The following is a 25,658-nucleotide window of genomic DNA, read 5'->3' on the forward strand; positions in this document are numbered from 1 at the left end:
GATAACAGCTATCGTAGGTACCGGTACTGTCAATGTCAGTCAAGTTAGAACTTCAAACTTCAATTAAACTTGGTCTTTCGATTCAAGGCGTGACTTTTGAACTTATTAATTTCACGTGGTCAAAAATTAGTGTTAACGTTGTTTAAATAACAACAAAATTAAAAATGGCTTATGATTCGAAATTAGTTGAGTTAGCAATTAAGCTGTTCTCAATAGATGCCGTAAAGTTTGGCGAGTTTACAACTAAGAGCGGCATCAAAACACCTGTCTATTTTGATTTGAGGGTTATAGTTAGCTACCCCGATGTTATGGTAAGTTTTAAAGTCGAATTCATCACAAAGAATCAAATTTTTACTAGCCCAAAGTGACTTTCTTAAAAAAACAAAACTTTTTAATGCGCAGGAATCCATTTCAAACCTCTTATTAGATGTTACTATGAAGGATTTGAAATACGATCACGTATGTGGGGTACCGTACACCGCTCTACCTATCGCTACAATACTCAGTGTACTGACAAAGAAGTCAATGTTGATGAGGCGAAAAGAGACCAAAGCCTACGGGACTAAGAAATCTATTGAGGGCCACTACAAGGCCGGCCAGACTTGCCTCATTGTCGAAGATGTTGTAACATCAGGATCCAGTGTTCTAGAAACTGTCCGAGACTTACGTAAAGAAGGGTTGTTGGTGACAGACACAGTGATCATTCTAGACAGAGAACAGGGTGGCAGCAAAAATCTTGATTCTAATGAGGTCCAAGTCAAATCATTATTTACCATGTCTTCCCTGATTGATATTTTGGTGAAGAATGGTAAGATAACTGAAGAAACAGTAATCAAAGTAAAAAATTATCTCAAAGAGACTCAAGCTCCTGTTATTGGTAAGTTAGCTATTTTTATGATAGTTATATTTTCACAAAAATACTTTGGCATAAAACCTTTATGTTGTTACTCTTGTCTATGCCTTTCAACAAAAAAATGTTTATTTCAGAAAAGCCCTTGAACAGAATTCTGCTGCCATATGAAAAGCGTGCAGAACTGGCTAAGAATGGCATAGCCAAACAACTCTTCACCATAATGGCTACAAAAAAGACAAACTTATGTCTCTCTGTGGATCTGACATCCACCACAAAGATATTGGACCTTCTTGAACAAGTTGGAGAACATGTTTGTCTTGTAAAGACTCATGCTGATATCATAGAAGACTATACTGATGACTTTATAAAAAGAATTAAGCAACTGGCTGATAGATTCAACTTTTTATTGTTAGAAGATAGAAAGTATGCAGATATAGGACATACAGTCTCTTTGCAGTACACAAAAGGGCTGTATAAAGTAGGAGATTGGGCAGACTGTGTTACTGCTCACTCTCTGCCTGGTGAAGGAATTCTGAAAGCTTTGAATGCACCAAATGGGTGTGACAGAGGTGTGTTTCTATTGGCTGAAATGAGTAGTGAGGTAAGAAATTACACAAACCTTTTTTTAATCAAGAACTTAAGAGAACACTTAGACAGTGGCTTGAATAGCAGGTTTTTTAAATGTTTATTTTTTTCAGGGCAACCTCATTACCCCAGACTACAAAGAAGCAACAGTGGTCATGGCTTCCAAATACCCTGAACTAATCACTGGGTTTGTTTGTCAAAACATAGACACATTTAAAGACCCAGGCCTTATCCAGTTGACCCCTGGAGTACAGTTAGAGAGCAGCAAGGACGACCTGGGCCAAGTCTACAATACTCCAGAAAAGGTTATTCTGGAAAAAGGAGCTGATGTCATAGTTGTAGGAAGAGGAATTGTGGCAGCAAAGAGTCCGGTAACTCAAGCAGTTCTTTACAAAGACACTTTATGGAAGTGTTACTTGAAGAGAGTATCTGGAAAACTTGAGTAGATAAAAATATATTTTTTTAACATAATCACAAGTACAATTTGTGCTACTATACTATTCTCGAAACTTTATAATCTGTTAAAATATATATCTTGTTTATATTTACGATTAAGTGACATTGTACAACAATCTCCAGTATTCCTATTTAGTAAACGAACCAATATTTTGTGATAATAAAAATAGTGTAATAACAAAAACTTGGTGCTAGTACAGATACTGTAAATTTTTGCATATACTTGTATGCTGCAATAAAAGTGCCTTTACATTCCTAGATGTAATTCCAGAAAAACGTGTGTTAGTTTATAAGCGTTTTTAAATACTTTTAATATTGTATTGCTGTTATTGGCCAATATATCTATAAACTATAACTTATGTTTTTTTACCCTGGATGTAAAATAAAATTAGAATTTTATTTGCTGGAAATGTTTACTTATCATCTCAAGCTGGTAATGTTTATGATATGGATCTGTCCCAATGAATAATATTACTTTAATTTATTGTCCTTGGAGAGCGATAACGCATTGATTGATTGTAATTTAACAAAAATGCTGCCAACTATAAAAAATGAATTGGTAAGAACTTTGAAGGATACATTGGCATCCCCAAATCGAAATGCCAATGTCATATCATTGAAATGTCAAAATTGATAATGACTGCAGTTTTGTACGCAACAAAACAAAACAAAACACCAGTAATTATTTAGACATGGATTATATAGTTAAGGAATTAGGTATAAGTCACAAAAATATATTTCCCACTGCCTCACCTGGCCTTTACTCAGTCGTCGTCCATACAAGTTGGTTAAAAAAATGGTTAAAGAACCTCGAAGTAGATGTCTCGTTGAACAATGTAGATTTTACCTTACAACCTGGCGAAAGTGTACCTTATCCGTGGAGAAAAATATTTATAAAGGTACGTATCTTTAAAACAACAATACAAATTAGTTTTCACATATTGATATATTTAATAACATACATTTCTTTGTATTGTAGGTAATAAATAAAAAAGTATCCAAGGTTCTTCCACTGCCTCGCTACAAGCTCAATGAAAACCACAACGATACTCCTCTCACGTTCTCTCAATTACTGCAGTATGTTTCTCAGAGCAACCAAAGATCATTATGGAAAGAATCTTACAAGAAATACTGTCAAAATAATGATGGTAACAAAGAAAGTACTATTGTGAACCTTTTAGAGCATGACCAACTGCTTTCTGAAGTTGTGTTACGTTTGTATGGATGTAATATTATAAGGATAAAGTGTGAAGGGGCTGGAAACCACATAGAGTACAAAGAGATAATTACAAATAAACATGTTCTTAAGATGTATGAAACACATGCTAATTTGCTAGCAGCTATGTTTGGTATAGAAACAGACAATAACTTCTTCATTATATATAGAGGACACTATGAGAATACTTTATTAGATTGTTTGAATTTCAGTCCAAATCTGATAGATATGAATTACAGCAGAGGTCTGTTCATAGTGTTCCAGTTGTTAAATTTGTCAAAGGCTATGAGTGATAGAGGGTTAAGTTTGGGTATGCTCACACTTCAAGATATTTACCTATCTGAAAATCTGTGGTTACAAGTACTACCAATGATCACAAATAACATACACTGTTTGGATGCTTCATTAATTATTGAGCATAATAGAAGTAAACAGGCCACTCCAGGGATCAGTCAAAGTCCTTTAGGAAAAAGGGGGGAAGAGAGGTGTTGGAGGAAGGAGGCAGTGGAGCTTGAGAAGTTGTGTATGCTGTGGGTTAGAGGCCGGATATCCAACCTGGACTACCTTCTACACCTGAACATGCTTGCAGGGAGGTCCAACAGTGATCCTCAAGCACATTTCATGGTGCCCTGGGTGACAGACTTCTCATCTAGATGTGGTGAGTTTGTACAGTCAGCAACTTAAAAAGTATTCTATAGGCAACTTGATGCACTCTACTTTACTTTGTTTTTTTAAATATTTTTACCTTATCCTAAATTGCATTTGTTTTACAACCATTTGTTGCTGACCATACTACTAATAGTTTTATTTGTTTGATAAAAATTGTTGTGTTGGTTCTGACTCATCTGTTATCTATTACAGATGCTCATTAGCTATCTTTTAATGTTTAAACTGCTGTTGTATTTGTTTGTTCTGTGATATAAAAGCTTTATATTGTACTTGGTGTTTAAGTGGCGTAAAAAACACACAATACGTTCGCAGTGCAATGACCTCATTAATAAGGTTTTCCCTGTATTTATATTGATTGTAATGTTGTAAAGTAGTTTTTAAGTATTCTGAAACATTTAAACGCAATTTTTATTTACAAAATTGAACCATTAACAAACCAGCACATTAAATTAAAAGACAATAAAACTCAGACTATTCTTTTACGTCATTTTCTCTTGTAGGCAGGAATTGGCGGGACTTGAGCAAATCGAAGTATCGCCTGAACAAAGGCGACCGGCAGTTAGACATGACATATGACGTCAGCAGCTGTACCGATCAGATACCGCACCATGTCTCTGACGCCCTCTCCGATATTACTTGCTATGTCTACATGGCACGCAGGTAGGCAGGCAGAAATTTCAAATTTACGAAATCTGAAGGGCATGTGAATGCGGATTTCCGCTGCTGACACGAGTATTAATGTAGTTGTGAATTTGATAAAAAGGTTTTGTTTTACGATAAAATATGTTGTAAGTCGTTATCTTTGAATTAGTATCAGGAGCTTGATAAATATGCATGCAAAAAAGATTTATTCACAACAGGGTTGTTCTTCCATCATTGATTTACGATTATAAAGATACACCAAAAAGTAAATGACTTAACGCACCTTCTTGGTGGTTTACCAATAATTTTTACTTTAACGTAGTCATATACCATCTTTTATGTTATATCACCTTTAGCAGTGGTCAACTAGACTTAACCCAAATAGACTTTTTACGATATTCCATCACCTTCTTTCTTACTCTTACTATTGCAGAACACCAAAAGAAGTCCTTTGTAAGCACGTGCGTAACAAGTGGGTCCCGGCAGAATACCCCGCGTCGATACAGCGTATGCAGGAGTGGACCCCGGACGAGTGCATACCGGAGTTCTACACCGACCCAACCGTGTTCAAGAGCATACACGAAGATTTGCCGGTAATATAAACTTTTAAAGTTTGTGTATTAAGAACTTTATCGCGAAGCAGTATGGTTGATTTTTGTATAACGTTACACACTGACTCATTCATTGTTAATAGGATTTGGGCTTCCCTTCCTGGGCCACTTGTGTGGAAGATTTTATTACGAAACATAGAGAAGCGTTGGAGAGCACTCACGTGTCAGATAATTTACACCACTGGATTGATATTACTTTTGGATATAAGTAAGTATAAAGATACCCAGGAATATTTTTATCAGTAACCCGTTATCGCCATTTACAATTCGTGTTTGCACTCACAAGGTATTTTGCTTCATTTGTTTCATCGCCACTTTACCATACCAGCCTATCACCTTCAAAGAGCGCTTACCATCCTAGTCTCCGTTACTAATAGGCAGCGTCAGGTCCACCTTCTTTATTCAACCTCCTTTTTTGTCCCAGGTTATCGGGCGCAGCGTCCATCAAGGCTAAGAACGTGTGTCTCTCCCTGGTGGACGGTCACACGCGGTTACGACGCGGCGGGCCGGTACAGCTGCTGTCAGCCCCGCATCCGCCGCGCGCGAGCCGCCCGCTGCCGCCCGCGCCGCCGCGACTGCACTGGACTGCTCCTAAAGATGCCAGTATGTGGAAATATTTATTTGTTTATTTAGATGTGTGCAGGTAGCCTAAGCGCTGGTCTCGTCTTACCAATCTATATCTCATTTTTACTTACATAATATATTGGACCCTGTTTCTATGACAACTCCTTTCTGTTCATTGCTCTCGTCAGTTTTGTATTGAATGGCCTTTTATTATTTTTCCCTCTACCACGTCAGTAATTGTACCGCCTAGTGCCTATAATGGTGATTGTTAAAAATTTGATTGATTTTTATATTAAACTGAATGAAATATGTATCAGAATAATTATGTTACAGAAAGAAGTATCAAGAACGACAGTTCAGATGACATATCTGATGACGAAGAGGAGTCGACAAGTCTCCCTCAGCACGTTTCACGACTGAACGTGCCCCCACAGCGCACTCGTTCGCGCCACAAAAGCAGCAATAGAGCTCGCTCGCTCTCCAAGAGTCAAGCTCTTGACGAATCACAAGCTGCACCTACTGAAGGCAGAGCATCCTCACACTCAAGACACTACAGAGTCCAACGCTCAGAATTAGGAAAAGGCGTCATATATCTACCAAAAGAATTCAACCCAGTAGCCTCGATACAAGCACTGGAATCCCTCGACAATTTCCGAACCAAGTGCTTCTTTACCAAAGCGGAAGATAAGGAGAAACACAAAGAAAGTGTCTCTACATTAAATTTGTACCCGGTTCAGCAAGAAATTCGACAAGACAGCACAGTATCAAGCAAAGAAGGGTCGGATGATACTGCCTTCACGAACCATATGTTCTTAGCGTCTTATGATCAAAGTTACTTGAAGAAATTCACCCAAGATGCTCACTTAGAAAATGTGTTAAAGGAGAGGAAGAATAGGTCTTTTAATATACGGTATACGACGGACGCGGCGATTTATAAACAGTTTGTGACTGAAAGCAGACGACAGGATATGCTGGTGATAGGATGCTTGATTGTCGAAATATTCCTCCACACATACATGCGACCGCTTCGGACTGCATCCGATGATTTCTTAGAACGATACCATAATTGCAGGACCGTTTTAAAACACAACTTTAACGCGTTACCGCGAAGTGTGGGCTACATCGCATCTTTACTCCTGAATGTCCAACCTCCAAGTTTAAGCTACAAAAACGAAATGAGTCCAAAGAAGGAGGAACCTTTTAAGAAAACTGTCGTGACTGATAAAGGACTACCAGCACCGACGCCTGCGCAGCTCCTACAACCTTTATTGATGCAACATTTAATCCCTTTTCCTCAAAGCTTCAGCACGTTGTATAAACTACTAAACACGTTACATGAATATGATCTCACGAGCAATGAACTCAATATCCTATACATGTACGAATGTGACGGAATACAGTGCGAAAAGTACCAGAATGTAGATAAAACGAAACTTTATTTCAGCCAGAAAATCGCTGAAGGGAAAATTCAGGCCTGCACGACACACTTAGACGTACTTCTTAACCAAGTCAACTGCTACAATCAGTTCGATGTATTAGATATCTTCTTATCGCATTACATAGAACTCTTGCAAAACAAAGACACATCAGTATTAGCCGCGTGGTATTTATTTGACACCGTCAGCAAAGCGCTAGGGCCCGCTCAGACGCGGAAAAAGTTACTCAAACATATACTCAACCTTTATGAAGACGACGACTTAGCCATCGACAAGCCGGACCATCATAAACTGACGGATATCGACAGTTTTACAGTGACTGGTGGGGTTACCAACAAACAGAAGTTTGTTAAACTCTATCACAATATTTTCCTTCTTCAGTTGATGGTGAGATTGGGACTGCAGTGTTTCTTAGACAATTTTACGCAGCATTTGGTAGAAGCGGTGGGTGGGTATAAGGATGTGACGGAGGAAGCTGGCTCTCCAGGCCATCTTTGTCATAACAAGGCGCTATCAAACAAGAAGCCGAGATATTCTGATGATAACGTAAAGAATGCTCTATCTAGCAACACGGATATATTTTCTCCGGATACTTCATACGGTTCTGAACACGTTGCCACACCAAGTGTCGAAAAAGTTGAAATTATGAAGGAGAAAGACAGTGACAATAAGAGCGAAAATGAGTTGTTTCACTTTGAAACGGATAAGGATAGGCTGCCAAGCCGCAGCAGCAGGAGCAAATCTCCCGCGGAGTCTATAGACTCTTATAACTCTAATACTACACAAGAGAATAACATGCATACTCCATCGCCTTCAATAGACCATGTCTCCCCAATCTCCACTAAGTACTTCACACCCAATCATACAACGCAAAAAGAACTGAACTCTGTACACAATAAGGATCAATGTGAAATGTTGACGCCTTCTAAGAAGCCTACTTCGCCAACCATAGAAATACCAACTAAACCAATGTTTACAAGCTACTTGCATTTTGCCGAAGAAGATGATTCCGAGGATGTGGAATTGAGAAGGAAATCCCACGAACCGAAGATAAAAAGCTTAGACTTAAGTAAGGAAATGGATGGGAGGAGACAAAGTTCACAGAACACAAATGATGACGACATTCCTGGGGATAAAGACTCGGGTTCATGTAAAATATCTGACATGAGCTCTGAGAGTTTAATATGGCTGGCACACCGACTGGGCCCAGTACTTACTTGTAGGTATATAACGCGGAACTTGCTCAAAATGTTGACTTTATGTTATATTGGGAAGGATAACCTCGCTCCGTGGGACAGCGATGAAAAAGACGAGTTTGATGAAATATCGATAGTGAATAGTCGAGTCGTTGGCGATAGAAATGCTATGAAGGTTATCAAGTGTCTCACTGCTATAGTTGGTAAGTACATAATATATACACACAAAATTTATATATTTAAAGAAAGAATATGACACATTCACAAATTACAGATATCGTCGAGTGATATAGGTCTTTACTCTATACTACACACTTTATGAGTGTAATATATGTCAAAATGTTTTTATCGAAACAGACTTGTTTCAGATTATAGCTTCTGTCTACGCGTAACGACTGTCAAAGATGATGATATGATACGACTGTCCATAGTAGATGTAATTAACAGCCGGCACTAATTTAACGTGCCTTTCAAAACGCTTAGGAACTAATTAGGACACAGATGGTCACCCATCTTCGGGCTAGCAGTGTCAAGTGAAGCTTAACCTGTGAACAACAAATTTGTGCAGTTGTACTTTAGCCACGAGTTTCTCTAGCCGTTATGCAATAATTTATAGTAAGGCTTTTGTATGTTCTAGCGATGTACGGCGAACAGCTGATAATATTCCAATACCTACCTCACATGGGCGAGTTGATAGCATCGTGTCGGCGTCGCCTGTCCACCCCGCTAGAGGGCGGCGTGGTCGCCTGTCTGCAGCTCATCAAGTATCTATTGCCTCACATGTCCGATGTTAAGGTCATGGAACAACTACAGGTGACTTTCTTGATCATAAGAATATTTATTTTGCTACGGAACCTGTTACCTGTTATTAAGTATTAGATTATAAGTTAACTATGGCCATTTTTGTGCCATAGTTAACTTTCACTTTATCAAGATGTTGCGTATTTTAAATTCAAAAAAAATATTTTAAAAATAGTTATATTCAGAATCCACGACGAAGATATGCTTAACACCAATAAATCTTGTCTCAATAAGTCCGTTGAATGCCTATGAAGGCCTGAGAAAAACTCTACCTTAAGTACCTAACTTACTCCTGCAATGATTTAATCCAACACCTATCTCCCAGGACACGTTCCTGAAGTCGATCCTGCAGCCTGCTCTCCGGCTAGCGTCCACGTCGCGCTGCTCGTACCCGAGCGGGGCGGCGGCGCGCTGCTCGCTCTCCCGCAAGCTGCTGGACGCGCTGCACGTGCTGGCGCTGCGGGTCGGGCCCGAGATGACGCGGCGACATCTCTGTGTGCCCGCGCTGCAGAGGTAAGCTAACTCTCTATGAAAATAGAAATAAGGCTGACATTCGCTTGGCACACACCTTTCTGTGCTCGCTCACTTCTTGGACGCGCTAAATGTGCTAGCGCTGCGGTTGGGGCCCGAGATGACGAGACAACATCTCTGTGTGCCCGCGTTGTAGGTAAACTAACTACAGTATAAGAAAAACTATGTCAATTGGGTACTCTCTCTATAGTAATAGAGTGGACAATTGTTTGGCTCCACCTTTCGTACCAACACGCAAGTTGTTGGACGACCTGCGCAGGAAATTACTAGGCGACATCGTTTTTGTATTCGCTTTACCAAAGTAATCTTCTTATGTAGCTAAAATAACTGGGTATTGGTATCACCATATAGATTAATTAATACAAAAAGTAAGACTTTCTAATTCCTTATGATGGTTTGCTTTTTAAAGTGTTATATGGACTTTTTATTCCTTTTGCAGATTTTTCTTGGCCTTCGATAAGGCAACTGGAAAGACTGAAAACTGGCCGAAACAAGAAGAAAGTACACCCGAAAAGGTAATTGTAGTTTTATATAATCCAGCTTTATCTATATTCCTACTTCATAGCTATCGGGGAACTGCTGTATACTTATTAAATCAATTTATAGCAAGCATTCTTTGGCTTTCTAAATAACCGAGAAGGGGAACGCCGTTATTAATTTTGTTCTAATAAATCCAAGACTATAGCTCTGATTATTAATTTATTTCTTTCAACTTTTATGTACAATTGTGGTACATAAGGCGGACTTAATGCCGCGAGGCATTATTTACCAGTCAACCTTATTTTAACTTTGTTACTGAAAAACTTTTTTAATTCCGTAGTCATCAGATCAAGAGTCGACGGACTCGAAGCCGGAGGGTTTCCTGGAGATCTGTCGCGACGGCAGTACGGCGGAGTGGCGCGTGCAGGACGGCCGCGTGGTGAGGACTGACCTGCCCGACCTCGCCTGCTCGCCGCCCGACCTGGCTGAACACCCGCTGGATACTACCAGGCTTACGGTCAGTGTGTAGGAAACGTATTGTGAATGCAATAGAGTTGATATTCGCTTGGCATCGTTGCCTCAACGTCACAATTAGATCGATCGATCTTATGGTCGATCTCGTACCTTACTAATGTTCAAGTAATTTTCCGCTGCACTGCAACGGTATGTGCGTCTTGCTATGCTGAAGTAATATTCCTTGGTCGAAATGGCAGACTAATAAAACACAGGCCAGGCTTTTTTTCTCATTTCGCACTTTCGCGCCTTTCTCTTATGACTCTTACTATGACTCAAAGCTGTAGAGTCCAATATATTAACACAATGTGTGAAAATCTTGGACTCCACTGAGTTTGCGTCATTTATTGATCTACTTTAATTATAATATACCCTAAAGTGGCTTAATCTATATGTTAAGGTGATACATTACAATGTACATACTTAAAACTTCATTATACAACCACAGGCCCAAGAAGAGTTGCTAGTGGTATTTGACGAAGAGCTGGCGTACCGAGCGTACACGACGTTCGCGAAGTTCATCGGTACGGACACGATGGAGCGATGTCTCAAGAACGTCGACACTGTGCGCGCGCTCTGCAGGAAGTACGAGCATAACCACTCTATCAGGTAAACTGGCTTGTCGTCATACATGTTATGGTATTATGGCAAATGTGTAAGAAATTGTTAATGTGTAATGTGCGTTTTTATAGGTTTTAATGTAGATCATTGAGTACGATTTGAATTAAAGTTAATCGAAAAAGTCTACATACATAAATTAGCCAAGATGGCCGATAAGGACATCATGGTTATGGTCATTACAGTTTTTTCTAATATTTATATTGTTATATTGTTAGTTTATTTGTTATATTAAAATTATGGGCATGTTAATTTATACTCTATTGCAAAGAGAAGGGACTGATCTTTTAGGATACAGTTTCTTACTAATCTGTAAGTCACCGCTTTCCTAAGGGATGCACTGTAAAGTTCATAAAGATTAGTCTATTGCTTAAAATATTAATTCATCGTCGGTGTCAATATTTAAGACATACCTACTTAAAGACAACCCTTATCTATTTAAAGATTTCACGTTGTCTTTCCAGCTCCCCCCTCCAAATTCGTCCCGACAAGCGTGTTCAACCGTCATTCAGCGATGAACCGCTAAACAGAAAAGCCGACTCCGCGAGACCCGATGTGGTTATGGACCATATATCAAGCTCCAACAGTTTCGGCTCCAATGTGACCTTAGTCGGCAACAGGATAGATGTCGCTAGCGATGCGTGTGAAGCGGGGAACTGTGCGCAAGGCAACGGGTTCGATGTTGTGGCCTATAAAACTGATAACGGTATTAAGAGTAATAGGTGAGTGTGTTCAGTAGTGACAAATTTTACTTGACCCCTCTCTAGTTTGAAAATGACTTATGATTGTGTCTGGCCGATTTTGAACTCTTACTCGGCCATTGAGTCGAAAACAGAAAAAAGGTGGATTTTGTGAATATGGAATTTCATTTTTATGAAATGATAATTACATAATACATGTTTTGATATAACGAAAAAATCCGCAATTTTAAACGTTTTGTCACGCGCTCACTACAAAATATCACAACTTTTTGAATTATTTCATTTTACAGACATTTACGCGGAGATTGGCTGATATACTGGGAGCATGAGATCGGTCGCCCCGATAAGGAGACCCGCTTCAACCTCAAACAGATCAAACTTCAAACATTCGCCGGTCACACGCACTCCGTCAAGTCCATACACTGCCTCGATAATGAGAACAGCTTCATGAGCGGGTCTAAAGATAAAACTGTGAGGCTATGGTCGCTTAGGAATCAGGTTAGTGTTGACAGATAAGAATAGAAGATTCTTTGAACCCTTTCAGCTTAGACAATTCATATTTTGTCTTTTACTTAAGATGGTTTTTGGCAAAAGATACAAGTATACTTTTAGTATCAAGTGAAAATGATGTGTAGAGTCGTGATTGTAAAATAAATTAGCAAAACCATTACAAAAATAATTTCAGGCATATTTCGGTAAATAAATAAATAAAGATCGTGCTCAATAACACGAAAGTTTACTTGAATATTTGGTAAAAAAATTGTGGGTAACGAACTGCACGCCGTATTAATATCAACTGTCCTTACAGACAATATGTATTACGAGAACGACACCTCTAATTCCTTTAAATACCAGTATAAGAAGACCCTTACTACTTAAAACCTCTACGTATTTCCACAGGGTGACGGCAACGCGACGTCTCAATGTAACTGGACGTACACGGGGCATAAGAAGGGCGTGTTGTCTCTAACGTTCTTAGAATCGTTGCGTCTAGCCGTGTCTACCGACTCCGTCGTGCATATATGGGATCCCTTCATGGAGAGTGTGGTTTCACAGGTATGTGTTTGGAATATCGTTTTAGGGTGAAGATGTTGGAATTTGATTTTGGTTTGTTAATAAATGTATTTTTTTTGTGCGAATAGAAGGTATCCGTAACTTTTTATTTTCATTTTTTTTGTAACAACATATTTTTTTAAACTTTTTTCTTGGCTGTGGTTTTCTTACATTTCCAATATTTAAATAAGTGCTGTTTGGTATATCAAAATAACGCTTATAATTGAACAGTATCAACCATGGTACAGAACGATTATCCATTATTTCGGTTTCAATATCTACCTAACCGTTTCTAACCTAGACGACTTAGGCCATATTTGACTGCTGTAGACATACAAATAGGTCATGTATATAATATGTACTTGTATCCCCAGTTGGAGCATATAAAGTCTCCCGTGAGTATAGTCCGCACGCTGGCGGGTCCGTCCGCCGCAGTGCTGGCCGCCACTACGGACGCCACGCTCCGGGTCATCGACGCCAGGGCGCCACACTCCTCACATGAACTTAAGGTATAGTACAACATACAATATTATTCTCTTATACTTCACTAAGCGAATCTGCGGCTGGTAAGTAAAAAAATTGAGTGCGAGAGATTTCGAAGCACAATTTTTTGTTGGTGTCCCTTGTGGTTGGTCTCCTATTCCTCAAATCTGTTTGGCTGAATGTAACTTTAGTTTTTTAGGTGCCGGTAGACATGCAACTATTATAATGACAGCTTTTAACTTCCAGTAAGACACCTCTTTAGCTGATTTCAAAAGGTTACCATTTTTTAATTTTATTCTTTAATCGTGGTTGAGGAGACGTAGGAGAACTTAAAATATCTTCTGGAATAATTTTGTCTATCTGCCTGCAACAAATATTTATAACACACATCCCTTATGTTATGTTTGTATCAGCTCCCGATGAGCGCGACGACGTTCATCCGCTGCATGTGCGTGTGTTCTGGCGGCGGCTGGGCGGCCTGCGGGCTCGCCAGCGGACACGTCGCAGTGCTCGACCTCAGGACGGGACTCGCCATCGCCACCTGGAAGGCGCACGACGGAGAGGTCAGGCCTCAGTCACAACTGGGTTTATATTACAGAAAAGTTATATTACAGCTACGTAGTATATGAGACCAAAAAGGTTTATAAAGAGAATATGAGCTTTGTATTTATCACTTTAATTAAAAATATAGAACGTTCGATTTTGATGGTTAATAGCGTTTTAAGTTAGTCTTTTTTTATCGGTATAGACCAATTAGTTATATTTTATTTTATTTTATTTTATTTTATTTTATTAGGGAAACAAACAGATATTATATATAAACAATTACAATCATAATAAACTAAACATAATCCAAAACAGTTTCCACACTTAAACAATACATTCGCGCCAAGAATGTTAAACAGGTATGAAAAAGAGGAGAAAAAAAAAAATATTTCAGTATCAAAAATAAATTAAAATAAAATTCTTCCTTGCATCAAACTAAAATGTTGAAGTTAAAAAAATCTCAAATGCTGATGGGAACCAAACAATCGTGAATGGCTCTTTCAGATTTAGGAAACGAAATGTTAAAAAACATCTATGAAAAAATACAATATTCCAGTATTCAAAATAAAAATTATTTGTATCTTACATTTGTATTTTAAAAAATAAAATTATTTTGTATAGTTTAAGTCCCTGAGAACTCTGGTTGAATTGGAAACTAGTTGGGCTTTCCCAAAGAATAGGTGTGAGTAAACTGTTTTTAGGCAAAATATAAATTCACACCACGCAAGTCATTATAATTATACGTATTAGATAAAGTTAAGGTTAATTATAATACAGGCAGCCGAGGTGTACTGAACTATAACGTATCTATCGTTTTAGGTTTTGAGATTAGCGACAGTTGACGACCACAGACTGCTGAGCTCGGGGCTGGATCAGGTGACCGCGCTCTGGAGACCTGACGACGGTGAACTGATCGCACATCTCAAGTATGTACACTTACAGATTGTTTATTAATTAGAATGTCAAGTCCTGTGACATTCTTGGTTACCGATAAAGGTTTTCGGTCTTTCATATCGAATGAGTCGTTAGTCTTTGACTATTTTTATACCAAACCCACTGTGCGCGAAGTGTCGATAGATTGATTACCGCATAGGACAAGCCTTTGTGTGATCCTTGGATCCTTGCCCTGAGTCTGTACATGTGACTTGAATGTTGATTGAAATTCCTTACTGTGGTAGACGTTGAAAAAAAATATATATTTTGTACCTTTATTCCCAACAAAGCTTTCGACTCAAATTCTTTTTAATATCGACGATAAAACGTTAACCTTGATTAACAGCTAATTTTCAGAATCTTAATTAGCAATTAATACCAACACAAACATCTTTTATCTTTCTTCCTACAGAGGTAGCACGGAACCCGTGCACTGCCTATCGGTGTACTACAACGAGTTGATCTCCGGTACCACTAACAACCGCATCGGAGTCCACACATCCTTAGAGCAGGACGCTTCATTCTCGAGCACTAAGCTTCGCTCCGACACCTTCAAGGGAGTATTGACGTGCATGTCAGTGTTGCCACTTAATAGACTGCTGTTGCTAGGGAGCGATAACGGTGCTATAAGCTTACTCTGTTGATTCCATTCCAGTATAGTGGCTCTTTCTTCTTCTTTTTGTATGGTTGATGTGTGAAATGAAATAATTTATTCCGCGAATTGGGTAGATGTCATAATTTTCAGATGTTATTTTTTTAAGCTAGTTGGATATAGCTATATTTTCTAGCTACCCTGTGAAGAAACGTCGAAACAAACTTAAATCTACCTAAAATTAAACCTTTAAATATTATATTTATTAAAATTCTATCGATATTGGTCAGTTGGCTGTCATTGCTACAACAAATTGCAGTTATTGAAAACAAAACTTAATTTTTAAATAAATCGGTATTACGTCTGGTTATGAGGTACTAGGCGTCAGGCTCAAATTTAATAACATTCCAATTTGGTTGATGGAAACGTAAGCAGCTTACTGTCTGTGTGGTAATATTACAACACTTATTATCATTGTAGTATACCTAATATTAAAATGGTATGGAATGATCTAGGTAAGAGGCGTGTGGCAACTTTTCCAAACTAAGATGTCCAATATAATAGTGTATTGTGCTTGTAAAAACATAAGTACTAGTTACTATAAGCGCTTAAAATCAATTAAAATTCTTATAGAAAAACAAAATGTCATGTAATGTTTTAAACATTTCTTTTCTTTTACTGTAGGTACATTATCCATCCTTTTCACTCAAAGTATAGTCATATTTAAGTAAATATGAGAATGAATCTAAATGTAATGTTTTCTAAAGTATAGATGAACTTATGAACTAATACAAATTACTTATCCATTCCATTTGGTCATTCCTGCACTTAAGCTTTTAATACGAATGTTCCTATAATTCTATAGAAGTCTAAGGCCGACCGCCACATCTTGAATTAATATTTTTGCACTTGTGAAGCGTGAGAGCGCATGACTTAAAGTGTGTCTCTTGCACAACTGCAATCATATCACTTTAAGAATCGGCCCTCAGAAAAAACAATTTAGAAATCTACCCTATTCAGCTATGATTCTGATATAGCTAATGTTTTTTTTTAATGTGCATTAAGAGAATATAAATACTCCTATGTAATTATTATATTCCATACATTTACTTTTTCGATAGCGACCATGCAAGAGGCTCTGCATATAACTTATAGTGTAATATAGATATATATATATATATATAAGGTACTTGAAGCTTTTATATTAATTATAAAGACCAGCTCGTTAAGTGTAAATCAAACATAAAATATTGCTGACTGTATGAGAACTACCTATATAAATATTATATCATTAATGATGCTGTTTTTACCCGAAATATAATTACCACATACATCAAAAGTACAAAGTAGTCGTTACCAAAGATGTTAATCAATCATAATAATAATATCGAGATTACTGTCATAATATAAGCTTAAAAACTAACGTAAATATGTCAGTTATTTTGATCATCTGTTACAATTAAAGACATTACAAAATGTCATAAAAATGTATAAATATTGTCGTTAACGACGAACGACAATCTGTAAAATGTATGAAAGTGGAAGATAAAATTAATGTCATGTTCACAAATTGGCGCGACTTTCAACATGGTTAGAGTTTGTATTAAATTTTAATGTCCATTGTAGGCAGCTAAGGATTTACATCTTGATCTAAGTAATTATGATTAAAAAATTCGCAAATTTTCGAACGGTCTATGAATTATATTATCAGTATTACTTGCTTTTATGGTTAGAAAAGCTGCTTTATAATATACCTTCTCTAGAGTACAATGAGTTAATTGGCACAATGTGACAGATTCATGAAATTTGACGTAAATCGGATAACTGACGTCACGAGTTATAGAAAATAAAAGTGATGGTGAACATCACCATCACTCAAATGCATGACCATGTAAAGCTGGTTTAGGAAGGTAAAAAATTAGAGAATACATTCTTAATTTTATATAAAACACTCCGAAAGGTATACACACCCTTTTATAGTTATTTTAAATATGTTATATAAAGTAACTTTGTATTATAATATTTTGTTTGATATTATGTAATAATAAATATTTTTGGCTCAACCTACGATCCTCATTTGTTTATAGCGTGTAAAATGAATTAAAATAAATTAGTTTAACGATAGAGCTGCTAGTTAATTGAAATTATTTATGTAAGAATAAAAGATTATGTAAATTTTAAGATAGTTTAGAAATGTAATATAGTTAAACCATCACAAATTTTAAAAGCATGTGTGTTCTTATAGTGTAAAAAAAAAACAGGTACGACTTGTACTTGCGAACGAGGGGTTCCGTGTATCTATAAAAACGGTAAAAATCAAGTTTTTTGTATGCCAGCCCCAACACAAAATATTAATTTGTTTTTGTTGAAAATTTCAACCCTCTAATTATCACATTCCATGAGGTAAACCTGGAGCCGTTCGGACAGATAGTAGAGCCTTAGTAATCAGATTTCTCCTTGCTCTTCTAGATCGGAACCCTAAAAATCATTTAAAACCAGCTTTTAGTTAGCGAAAAGCGTTACCCAGAATTAGTCACGCAAAAGATAGTATTTGTATGTAGATTAAGACGTTAGATTGCTAGTTTTTCCTTTTTATCCACACTGATGTATCGAACAAAGTATATAAGCACTTATTATAATAAAATTATTTAAGGTAATCCCAAATTTTGCTATAAAAATATAGAGGGAAAATGTGGTCGACTTAAAAAAAAACTAAAGACATAGATACCTACATAATGATAGTGTATAATTTGTACTTTTAGAGTTAAAAATATTTATGTATGTTCCTAAAAGCAGAACTATGCTAAGTTTACAACTGGATTCACTGGCTAGTGTTGCTATAGCTAATTTAGTATTGCTATTACTAAATTTATAAATTATTTCAATCATCAATTTTAGTACTCAAAAATCAATAATCTATATTTTCTCTTCTTCCGAAAGGTACATGCTCAGTAAGTGTTGTACCTGATAAAGTCACTGGTGTCTGTTTTAGGCAAAACCTCTGTCACAGATAATAGACATGTTTCGTATTGATTCTCATTTTGATTATGTTTTACATTACCAGTATTTTCAATCATTTTAAAATGTTGCGTTCGATTGATTTATTAAAATAAGCAGTTTTTAAATACAGAAATAAGGAATCCTAATAGTACAGCGGTAGGTTAACTGCCTTGTTACAAATTAAACCTAAAGACCTGTTGTAATTATGTATATTCATTATTGTAGCAAATGTATTTTTTGTAATAAAAGTATTTTATAGTTTTTCGTCTGTTTTTTGACCGCCTCCCTTTAAACTAACAATTACAGTTGTGAAGCAGGACAGCGCACAAGGCATTGTTCTAGCCCCATTATCCAACTAAAAAAATATAATTATTAAATATTGCTATAAGATTCGGTGGTTCTGGTATCCTGACCGTCAGCCAATTATAAACCCATAAAATTGCGCGAGGTTAATGCGAGCTGAATTTCTAAATACCTACTTATAGATTCCCTTTACTTGTCTATAAATATGTAGAACAACTATGTTACTAATAACCTTTTTTCAACAACTTAGTCTTCAGCATCGATAAAGAAATAAGACGTCAAAGAATAGAAAAATGCCATGGAAACGCAATTCTCTATTTGACAGCGTATTCAAAATACACACACGCCGCAATTTATGTTGTGTTTCTTAACCGTGTTATTTTACATATAAAGCCAAATATAAAAGGTATAGTTTCTAATTGGATCTGAAGTCAACTTATATCAGAGAAAAAGAAGTAAGTTCCTGGCACCATGTCGACTACCAAACGGCGGTGGTCGAGCACCACCTCCCTGAGGGGCCTGCGGCGCGCCAGCGCGATGCAACACAGCATGATGGACATGTCCCAGATATCCGTGCTCAAGGAGGAGTCACACACGGGAGACCACTTCCTGACGCCGACGCAGCTCGAGAACATCTACCGCACTAACGTCAACACCGGCCTCAGTGAGAGCTTCGCTGAAGAACTACTGGAGCGTTATGGCCCGAACGAACTTAAAGAACTTCGAGGCACCAGCTACTGGAAAATATTTCGCCACAACCTCTTCGGATGGTTCCAATGTGTGCTCTGGATAGGTGCGATACTTAACTTTGTTGCTTTCTTTTGTGCTGCCAAAATTGACGCTCACTCAGAGACCGGCGGGCATTCACCTAAAGAATATCTCTATTTAGGATTCGTCATCACCGCCACCGTTGTTGGTACAGGCCTATTCGGCTTTTATCAAGAAGCGAAAAATGCAGCTGTTATGAGTGGCTTCGAGAAACTAGTTCCACCTAACGCCGTCGTGATCCGAGATGGTATTAAGAAAACTGTTCCCAATTCCGATTTAGTTATCGGTGACATAGTGGAAATGAAAAGTGGAGACATAGTTCCTGCTGATGTGCGAATACTTACGTGCTCGAATTTTAACACCGACATGTCTTCATTGACTGGAGAATCTGAACCTATTAAGCATAGACCTGAATGCACTCATTCGAATCCATTAGAATCAAGAAATATGGCGTACTTCAGCTGTCCTATAACTGAAGGAGTCGCTAAAGCCATGGTGATCGCAACTGGACAAATGACGCAAATTGGTAAAATTGCTGGATTGGTAACTGGGTTGGAGAAAGAAGAAACACCGATTTCCAAAGAAATCACCCATTTCATTAAGCTCATTTGTGGTGTAGCATTCGCTTTTGGCTTTATATTCTTTGTAATGGTGTATGTAATACAGAAAAGTTGGCTGTCAGCGTTGCAATACATGCTGGGAATTATATTGGCGAATGTTCCGGAGGGCTTAATAGTGACGTTAACAGTTTGCATGACGCTCTCGGCCAAGCAGCTGAAATCGAAAAACTGTCTCGCCAAAACTTTACAAGCAGTAGAAACCTTAGGCTCAACATCATGTATCTGTTCAGATAAAACCGGGACTCTGACTCAGAATCAAATGAGTGTGTCACACTTATTTTGTAATTTCAAAATTATAGATTATAATGATCATTCACATGTCTCAAATCCTACTTATTCAACATTATGTGTAGCGGCCTCATTAAATTTGAAAGCTACATTTGCCCACGAAACTATGCATAAACCTATAGAAAAAAGAAAAATTCTGGGCGATGCTTCGGAGTCTGCTATTTTAAGATATATGGAAGTGAATCGCTCTGCGACGCAGCTCCGAGAAGAAAACCCGAAGGAAGCTGAAATTCCTTTCAGTTCAGCTTATAAGTATCAAGTCACAATACATCGTATGCAACTGTCTCGTAGCTATTATCTAATCATGAAAGGGGCGCCAGAAATTGTTGTTGAATACTGTTCTAGAGTTCATACCGACGAAGGACCGCAAACCCTATCACCACAAATAAAAAAAGAGTTGAAAGCTAATTTTATTAAAATGGCTAATATGGGTGAGCGTGTGATTGGATATTGTGACCTGAAATTGCCCGTCGATACTTATCCGATTGGCTATAAATTCGATGTTCAAAAACGTAACTTTCCTGTAGAAGATCTTATATTTCTTGGGGCAATAGCCATGATCGACCCCCCTAGGCCAGATATAGAAAAATACATTTCATTATGTAGGCAAGCAGGTATAAAAGTCGTAATGGTGACTGGGGATCACCCAGTAACAGCATTAGCTATTTCTCGCAAGTGCGGAACCATCACTTACCCCACATCTTATGACTATGCGTTTGAGCACCACATCGATCTCGCTGATGTACCACCACATATTAGAGTTCAATTTAAAGCAACAGTAATAACTGGTGATGAACTTCGCAAAATGAGTGTTAATGACTTAAAAAATGCCCAAATGAGGTACTCTGAGATAACGTTCGCGAGGACGAGTCCTCAACAGAAGTTGTTCATTGTGGAGACTTACCAATCACTGGGCTACGTTGTTGCTGTCACAGGAGACGGTGTTAACGATTCTCCAGCCCTAAAGAAAGCAGACATTGGTGTGGCCATGGGTATTAACGGAACAGAAGTTTCCAAGAAAGCTGCTGATATGATCCTTTTGGATGACAATTTTGCGTCAATTGTTTTGGGCGTTCAAGAGGGGAGAAGAATCTTTGACAATTTGAAAAAGACCATTGCATATACACTTACTTCTAACACGCCCGAAATGTTACCATTTGTCTTGTATGCATGTCTCGGCTTGCCTCTTCCTATACCTCTTATGTTAATTTTGGTCATTAACGTTGGAACAGATCTTCTTCCTGCTATGAGTCTGGCCTACGAGACGTCAGAAGAAGACATCATGAAGATACCACCCCGCAAGCTTGAAGATCACCTTGTCAACAAAGTTCTATTGTTTATGGCATATTTCCAAGTAGGATTAATACAGTTCTTTGGTGGTATGTACGCGTATTTCGTTGTGTTCGCTCAGGATGGATTCTTTCCGTCTTCTTTAATGTTCATTCGAAATGAATGGGAGACGCGAAGGGCTGTTGTAAAGGATACCTTAGGTCGTGATTGGCTTTATTTAGACAGGAAGAAGGTAGAGAGGAAAGCTCAGACTGCTTACTTCGTAGCTGTGTGTTGGACTCAGATATCAGATGTAATTATTTGCAAAACTCGTCGGATATCGATTATTAAGAAGGGTATGAAGAATCACGTGCTGAACGTGAGTATTATTGTGGACCTGGTGGCCGCGCTTTGTGTGACGTACTTCCCGTTGTGTAATGAGGTGTTCAATACGGAGGCACTAAGTTGGTATGATTTTTTTCTAGCGTGCCCTTTTATGGTTCTCATGGTAGCGGGCGATGAAATAAGGCGTTATTTAATTAGGAACAACATTTCGCAGTGGGTGGAAAGGGAAACATATTATTAGTATTTTTAGTAGCAGAGTTAACTAACGGCTGTTTTTAATATTCCAAGAATACGGAACCCTGTACAAAATTAGATTTTCAATAGACACAACTAACACCCGCTTTTCATCTTGAAAACGAAGCTGATTTGAGAAAGAATGTTGTTAAAGTAGTCTGTCTAAACATTGATAAGGAATGTAGAGATAGCCGTCGAGGCCTTTTGGGAATATAGTAGATTATACCTTACCTTAATTTTAGATTATATTATTATTTGTTTTTAAAGAAGAAAGGTACCTAATTATGTTTCGTAAATAATTGTAATGGTAGATTTTTAATATTATTCTCTAATATAAACTAACGTATTAACTATTTTTTTTAATTCTTTTATTTTTTATCACAAATTTAAATCTTATAAGTTAAGCCTCACACAAAACCGTTACTATGGTTGGACTGTGAGGTCAACGTCAACCTTACTTTTCCATTTTAGGAAGTTCCAACACAAAACGAAGCTCATGTACCTATTCATATTTTCTCTCTTTTAATATTCAGCTAAAAATTGGGCGCAAAATACCACTATAATCGAACTGTTTAGGTAATGTGAGAGCAAAGTTTGTCCTTGCATCATGTCTGGTGTTCTAATCCGCATGCATGTGGTTTATGCGTGCACTAGCTAAAGGGCGCGGCTAGATATGAATTTTAAACTGGCTTGCACATGTCTGCTTGTTATACCTATGTACCGGAATAACTGCGGACCGAATGTGACCTACATTACGCCAAAATTCATTTCTAAGCGGTATGACAGGCATAATACAAAGTTGGGAATGGACTGAGGTCGCTTTGCGAGCGTTGATTTTATATCGAACTAGCTTTTCGCCCGCGTCGAGGTCGATTATATCGCGTTTCCAAGAGAACTTTTCAAAAGTCCGGGACAAAAACTGTCCTATGTTCTTTCTCAAGGTCAACTCTATCTCTATACCAAATTTCATTAAAATTGGTTCAGTGGTTTAGACGTGAAAGCGTAACACACAGACAGACAGAGTTACTTTCGCATTTATAATATTAGTAAGGATTAAATTGACCTGACGGAAATTTTCACCAGGAACTTCAACTGAAAAGTCATGCCACAAGTGTTTTGTCTACATGAACAATATCAGGGCCATGGCTATTCATCGATCTATCATTTAGTTTCTATATTATCGCAACAATAATAGAACAAATACCATACCTTTTTTAACTTACTAAAGCTTTAAGCTTGACAAAAATATCCGGGAGCCTCAGGTAGATTTAACAGTCTCATTGTACCGGGTCCAGTTTTAATCAATTTGAGGTCGAGGTGGTACTCTGGAACCCGAAAATAACTAATTGACAGCTAAAGATTCGGCTGGATCGCTACTCGTGTAGAGCTACATGTTTGTTTCGTTCAAAAACTCTGATACAGGACCGAATCGAGAACAAACCCGTAGCAACTTGGCGCGTAAGCCCGTGCACACCTAAACACTGCAACCGCCCCCAGTAGGACCTAAGCCTATAATTACAAAAGGCCCAGTCGGCCTGATTCTTTATCTGAGATCCGAGACCAGACTGAACGATATTATTCCATCGGATACGGCATGACATTGTTACTGAGGCACAGTTATCTAGGTCTAGCGTTATGACTAGCTCCAGAATTTAGGTTGATAATGTTATATAATGCCGTTTTTTGTTTACGAGCAGCAAGTATTATTTACGTCCATCTACGTATGTTTTATTGACAACAGTACCTACGGTTTATAGGGTTCATAATGAAGGAAGAATGCTTTGGTACTTGAGACGGATTTGAGACGGATAATGTTTGGATTCCGCAACAAGTTTTGCATAGTGGGAAATTCTTCACGTAGATTAATGAGCTTGATCATTAACGACGTAGCAATGAATCAGCTTTAAGTTCCTAAAATAAAGTAGGTGCTCCTTGGCAATGAAGTTCGTCAGTCAAGGTTCTGTTTAACCGTAATATTTTGTTGTTTGAAACTTAGTGTAATAATTCATTTGATATCATAATACTTCTCTAAGTTGTTCGATGCTTAAACCCTCCGGGTATAGGTAGAGACCTGTGGACCATTTATAGATATTGTAATTTAATTTAAAATTCTTCCATAATTCAATTCCATCCAAAGGTCTGGAAGAGATTGCTTTTTAGCGATAAAACCGCCTTTTGTACTCATCATATTTGTTTGTATTGACCTAATATGGTTTTCCTTATGGTATACAATAAAGAGTATTCTACCTATGAATTATAGCATTTCTCTAGGTCGGTGTGTTTCGAAATGACTTACGTCTTAAACCATTGTTATATTCGAGTAAGAAAAGGTTTGTACAATAAAAATAATAAAGTTTTATAGTTTCTTGGAGAGCAACAAATGGGAAGTAAAGTCGCTTAGATATTGGCTATATGACATAATTGCGTACAGAACTCTAAACATGGACTGGATATTAATAAGATTTACACATTTACACTGATTGTGCAATTATTTTGAGCATTTCATACATTGCACTGGGCTTCTGCAGCCGCAAAATGGTTTAGGATTAAATAATTTCAACTTTGTTTAATGGGTGCTGACCAGTTGTCATGATATATGGTAAGGATTAGTATCTTTCATGATTTTAAGTAGTTTTATCATTATAGTCTAGTATAGTAAGTTTCAACTTCGAATAATGATCTATATTCGATCCGCGAAAAAAGTTGTAAACTTTACAATAGGCAAATGCCTCCAATTCATATGTGTGCCTTATGACGACAGAAATAGCATCATTCTCCATTAAACTATTATTAATGCCCTGAAATGAATCAGATCAATACTCAAGGCAATAAAATAAAAGCAATTCCGAACCATTATTTAATTAAAGGCAACTTATCGGCCAGTTACCGGCTCCTAATTAAATGTAATTCCTAATCTTTGCTTCGATACACGTAGGTCTATAAATTATAGCTAATTATGTACTCCCGCACCATTCTGTACGCTATGACTAAGGTACACCTACGACTTAGTCTCGTACTAAATTATGTTCATTGTCAAATTATCTATAATTAAATTATATATGCTGGCAACACAGATAAGGGCGTTCCACTGGTATATTTCGTCGTGTATGTTAAGATCTAGTTTTGCCGATCCCATATATGTCCATATTGATACTACATAACTGATACATTGACAACTACGCGCAAAAGTTTGTATTTCTTGCATCAGATTTTAGGACTTTCGATTTAGGGCTGTGTTACACTGACCAGTTTGATTAAGATAATTCTTAGTTGATTTGAAAAACCATGATGAAATCTGTCTAGTTAAGATTGTGTTATGCGCTCGTAGTATTGGTTAGGCAGCGTATTTTTG

General features: G+C 37.6%; 3 protein-coding genes across 3 annotated transcripts; all 3 read left to right on the top strand.

Annotated features, from left to right (window-relative positions):
* The first annotated feature begins 29 nt into the window (after positions 1–29).
* Positions 30–2,249, top strand: LOC113492106 (uridine 5'-monophosphate synthase). Its single transcript, XM_026869412.1, has 4 exons — positions 30–311; positions 403–877; positions 988–1,454; positions 1,552–2,249. The coding sequence occupies exons 1-4, from the start codon at positions 165–167 to the stop codon at positions 1,882–1,884; spliced, it is 1,422 nt and encodes a 473-aa protein (XP_026725213.1). The 5' UTR covers positions 30–164; the 3' UTR covers positions 1,885–2,249.
* A 48-nt stretch (positions 2,250–2,297) lies between these two features.
* LOC113492101 (WD repeat-containing protein 81) lies at positions 2,298–16,657 on the top strand. Its single transcript, XM_026869405.1, has 19 exons — positions 2,298–2,793; positions 2,874–3,768; positions 4,280–4,439; positions 4,855–5,014; positions 5,116–5,240; positions 5,457–5,635; positions 5,930–8,431; positions 8,866–9,041; positions 9,355–9,542; positions 10,000–10,075; positions 10,381–10,557; positions 11,002–11,162; positions 11,636–11,893; positions 12,163–12,370; positions 12,773–12,928; positions 13,300–13,434; positions 13,822–13,971; positions 14,774–14,880; positions 15,300–16,657. The coding sequence occupies exons 1-19, from the start codon at positions 2,587–2,589 to the stop codon at positions 15,529–15,531; spliced, it is 6,252 nt and encodes a 2,083-aa protein (XP_026725206.1). The 5' UTR covers positions 2,298–2,586; the 3' UTR covers positions 15,532–16,657.
* A 46-nt stretch (positions 16,658–16,703) lies between these two features.
* On the top strand, positions 16,704–22,656 carry LOC113492102 (sodium/potassium-transporting ATPase subunit alpha-like). The gene has a single exon (XM_026869406.1). It carries the CDS (start codon positions 19,254–19,256, stop codon positions 22,311–22,313), a length of 3,060 nt encoding a protein of 1,019 aa, XP_026725207.1. The 5' UTR covers positions 16,704–19,253; the 3' UTR covers positions 22,314–22,656.
* The last annotated feature ends 3,002 nt before the right edge of the window (positions 22,657–25,658 follow it).

Source organism: Trichoplusia ni, chromosome 3, assembly GCF_003590095.1.
Source record: "Trichoplusia ni isolate ovarian cell line Hi5 chromosome 3, tn1, whole genome shotgun sequence".
Lineage (NCBI taxonomy): Eukaryota > Metazoa > Arthropoda > Insecta > Lepidoptera > Noctuidae > Trichoplusia > Trichoplusia ni.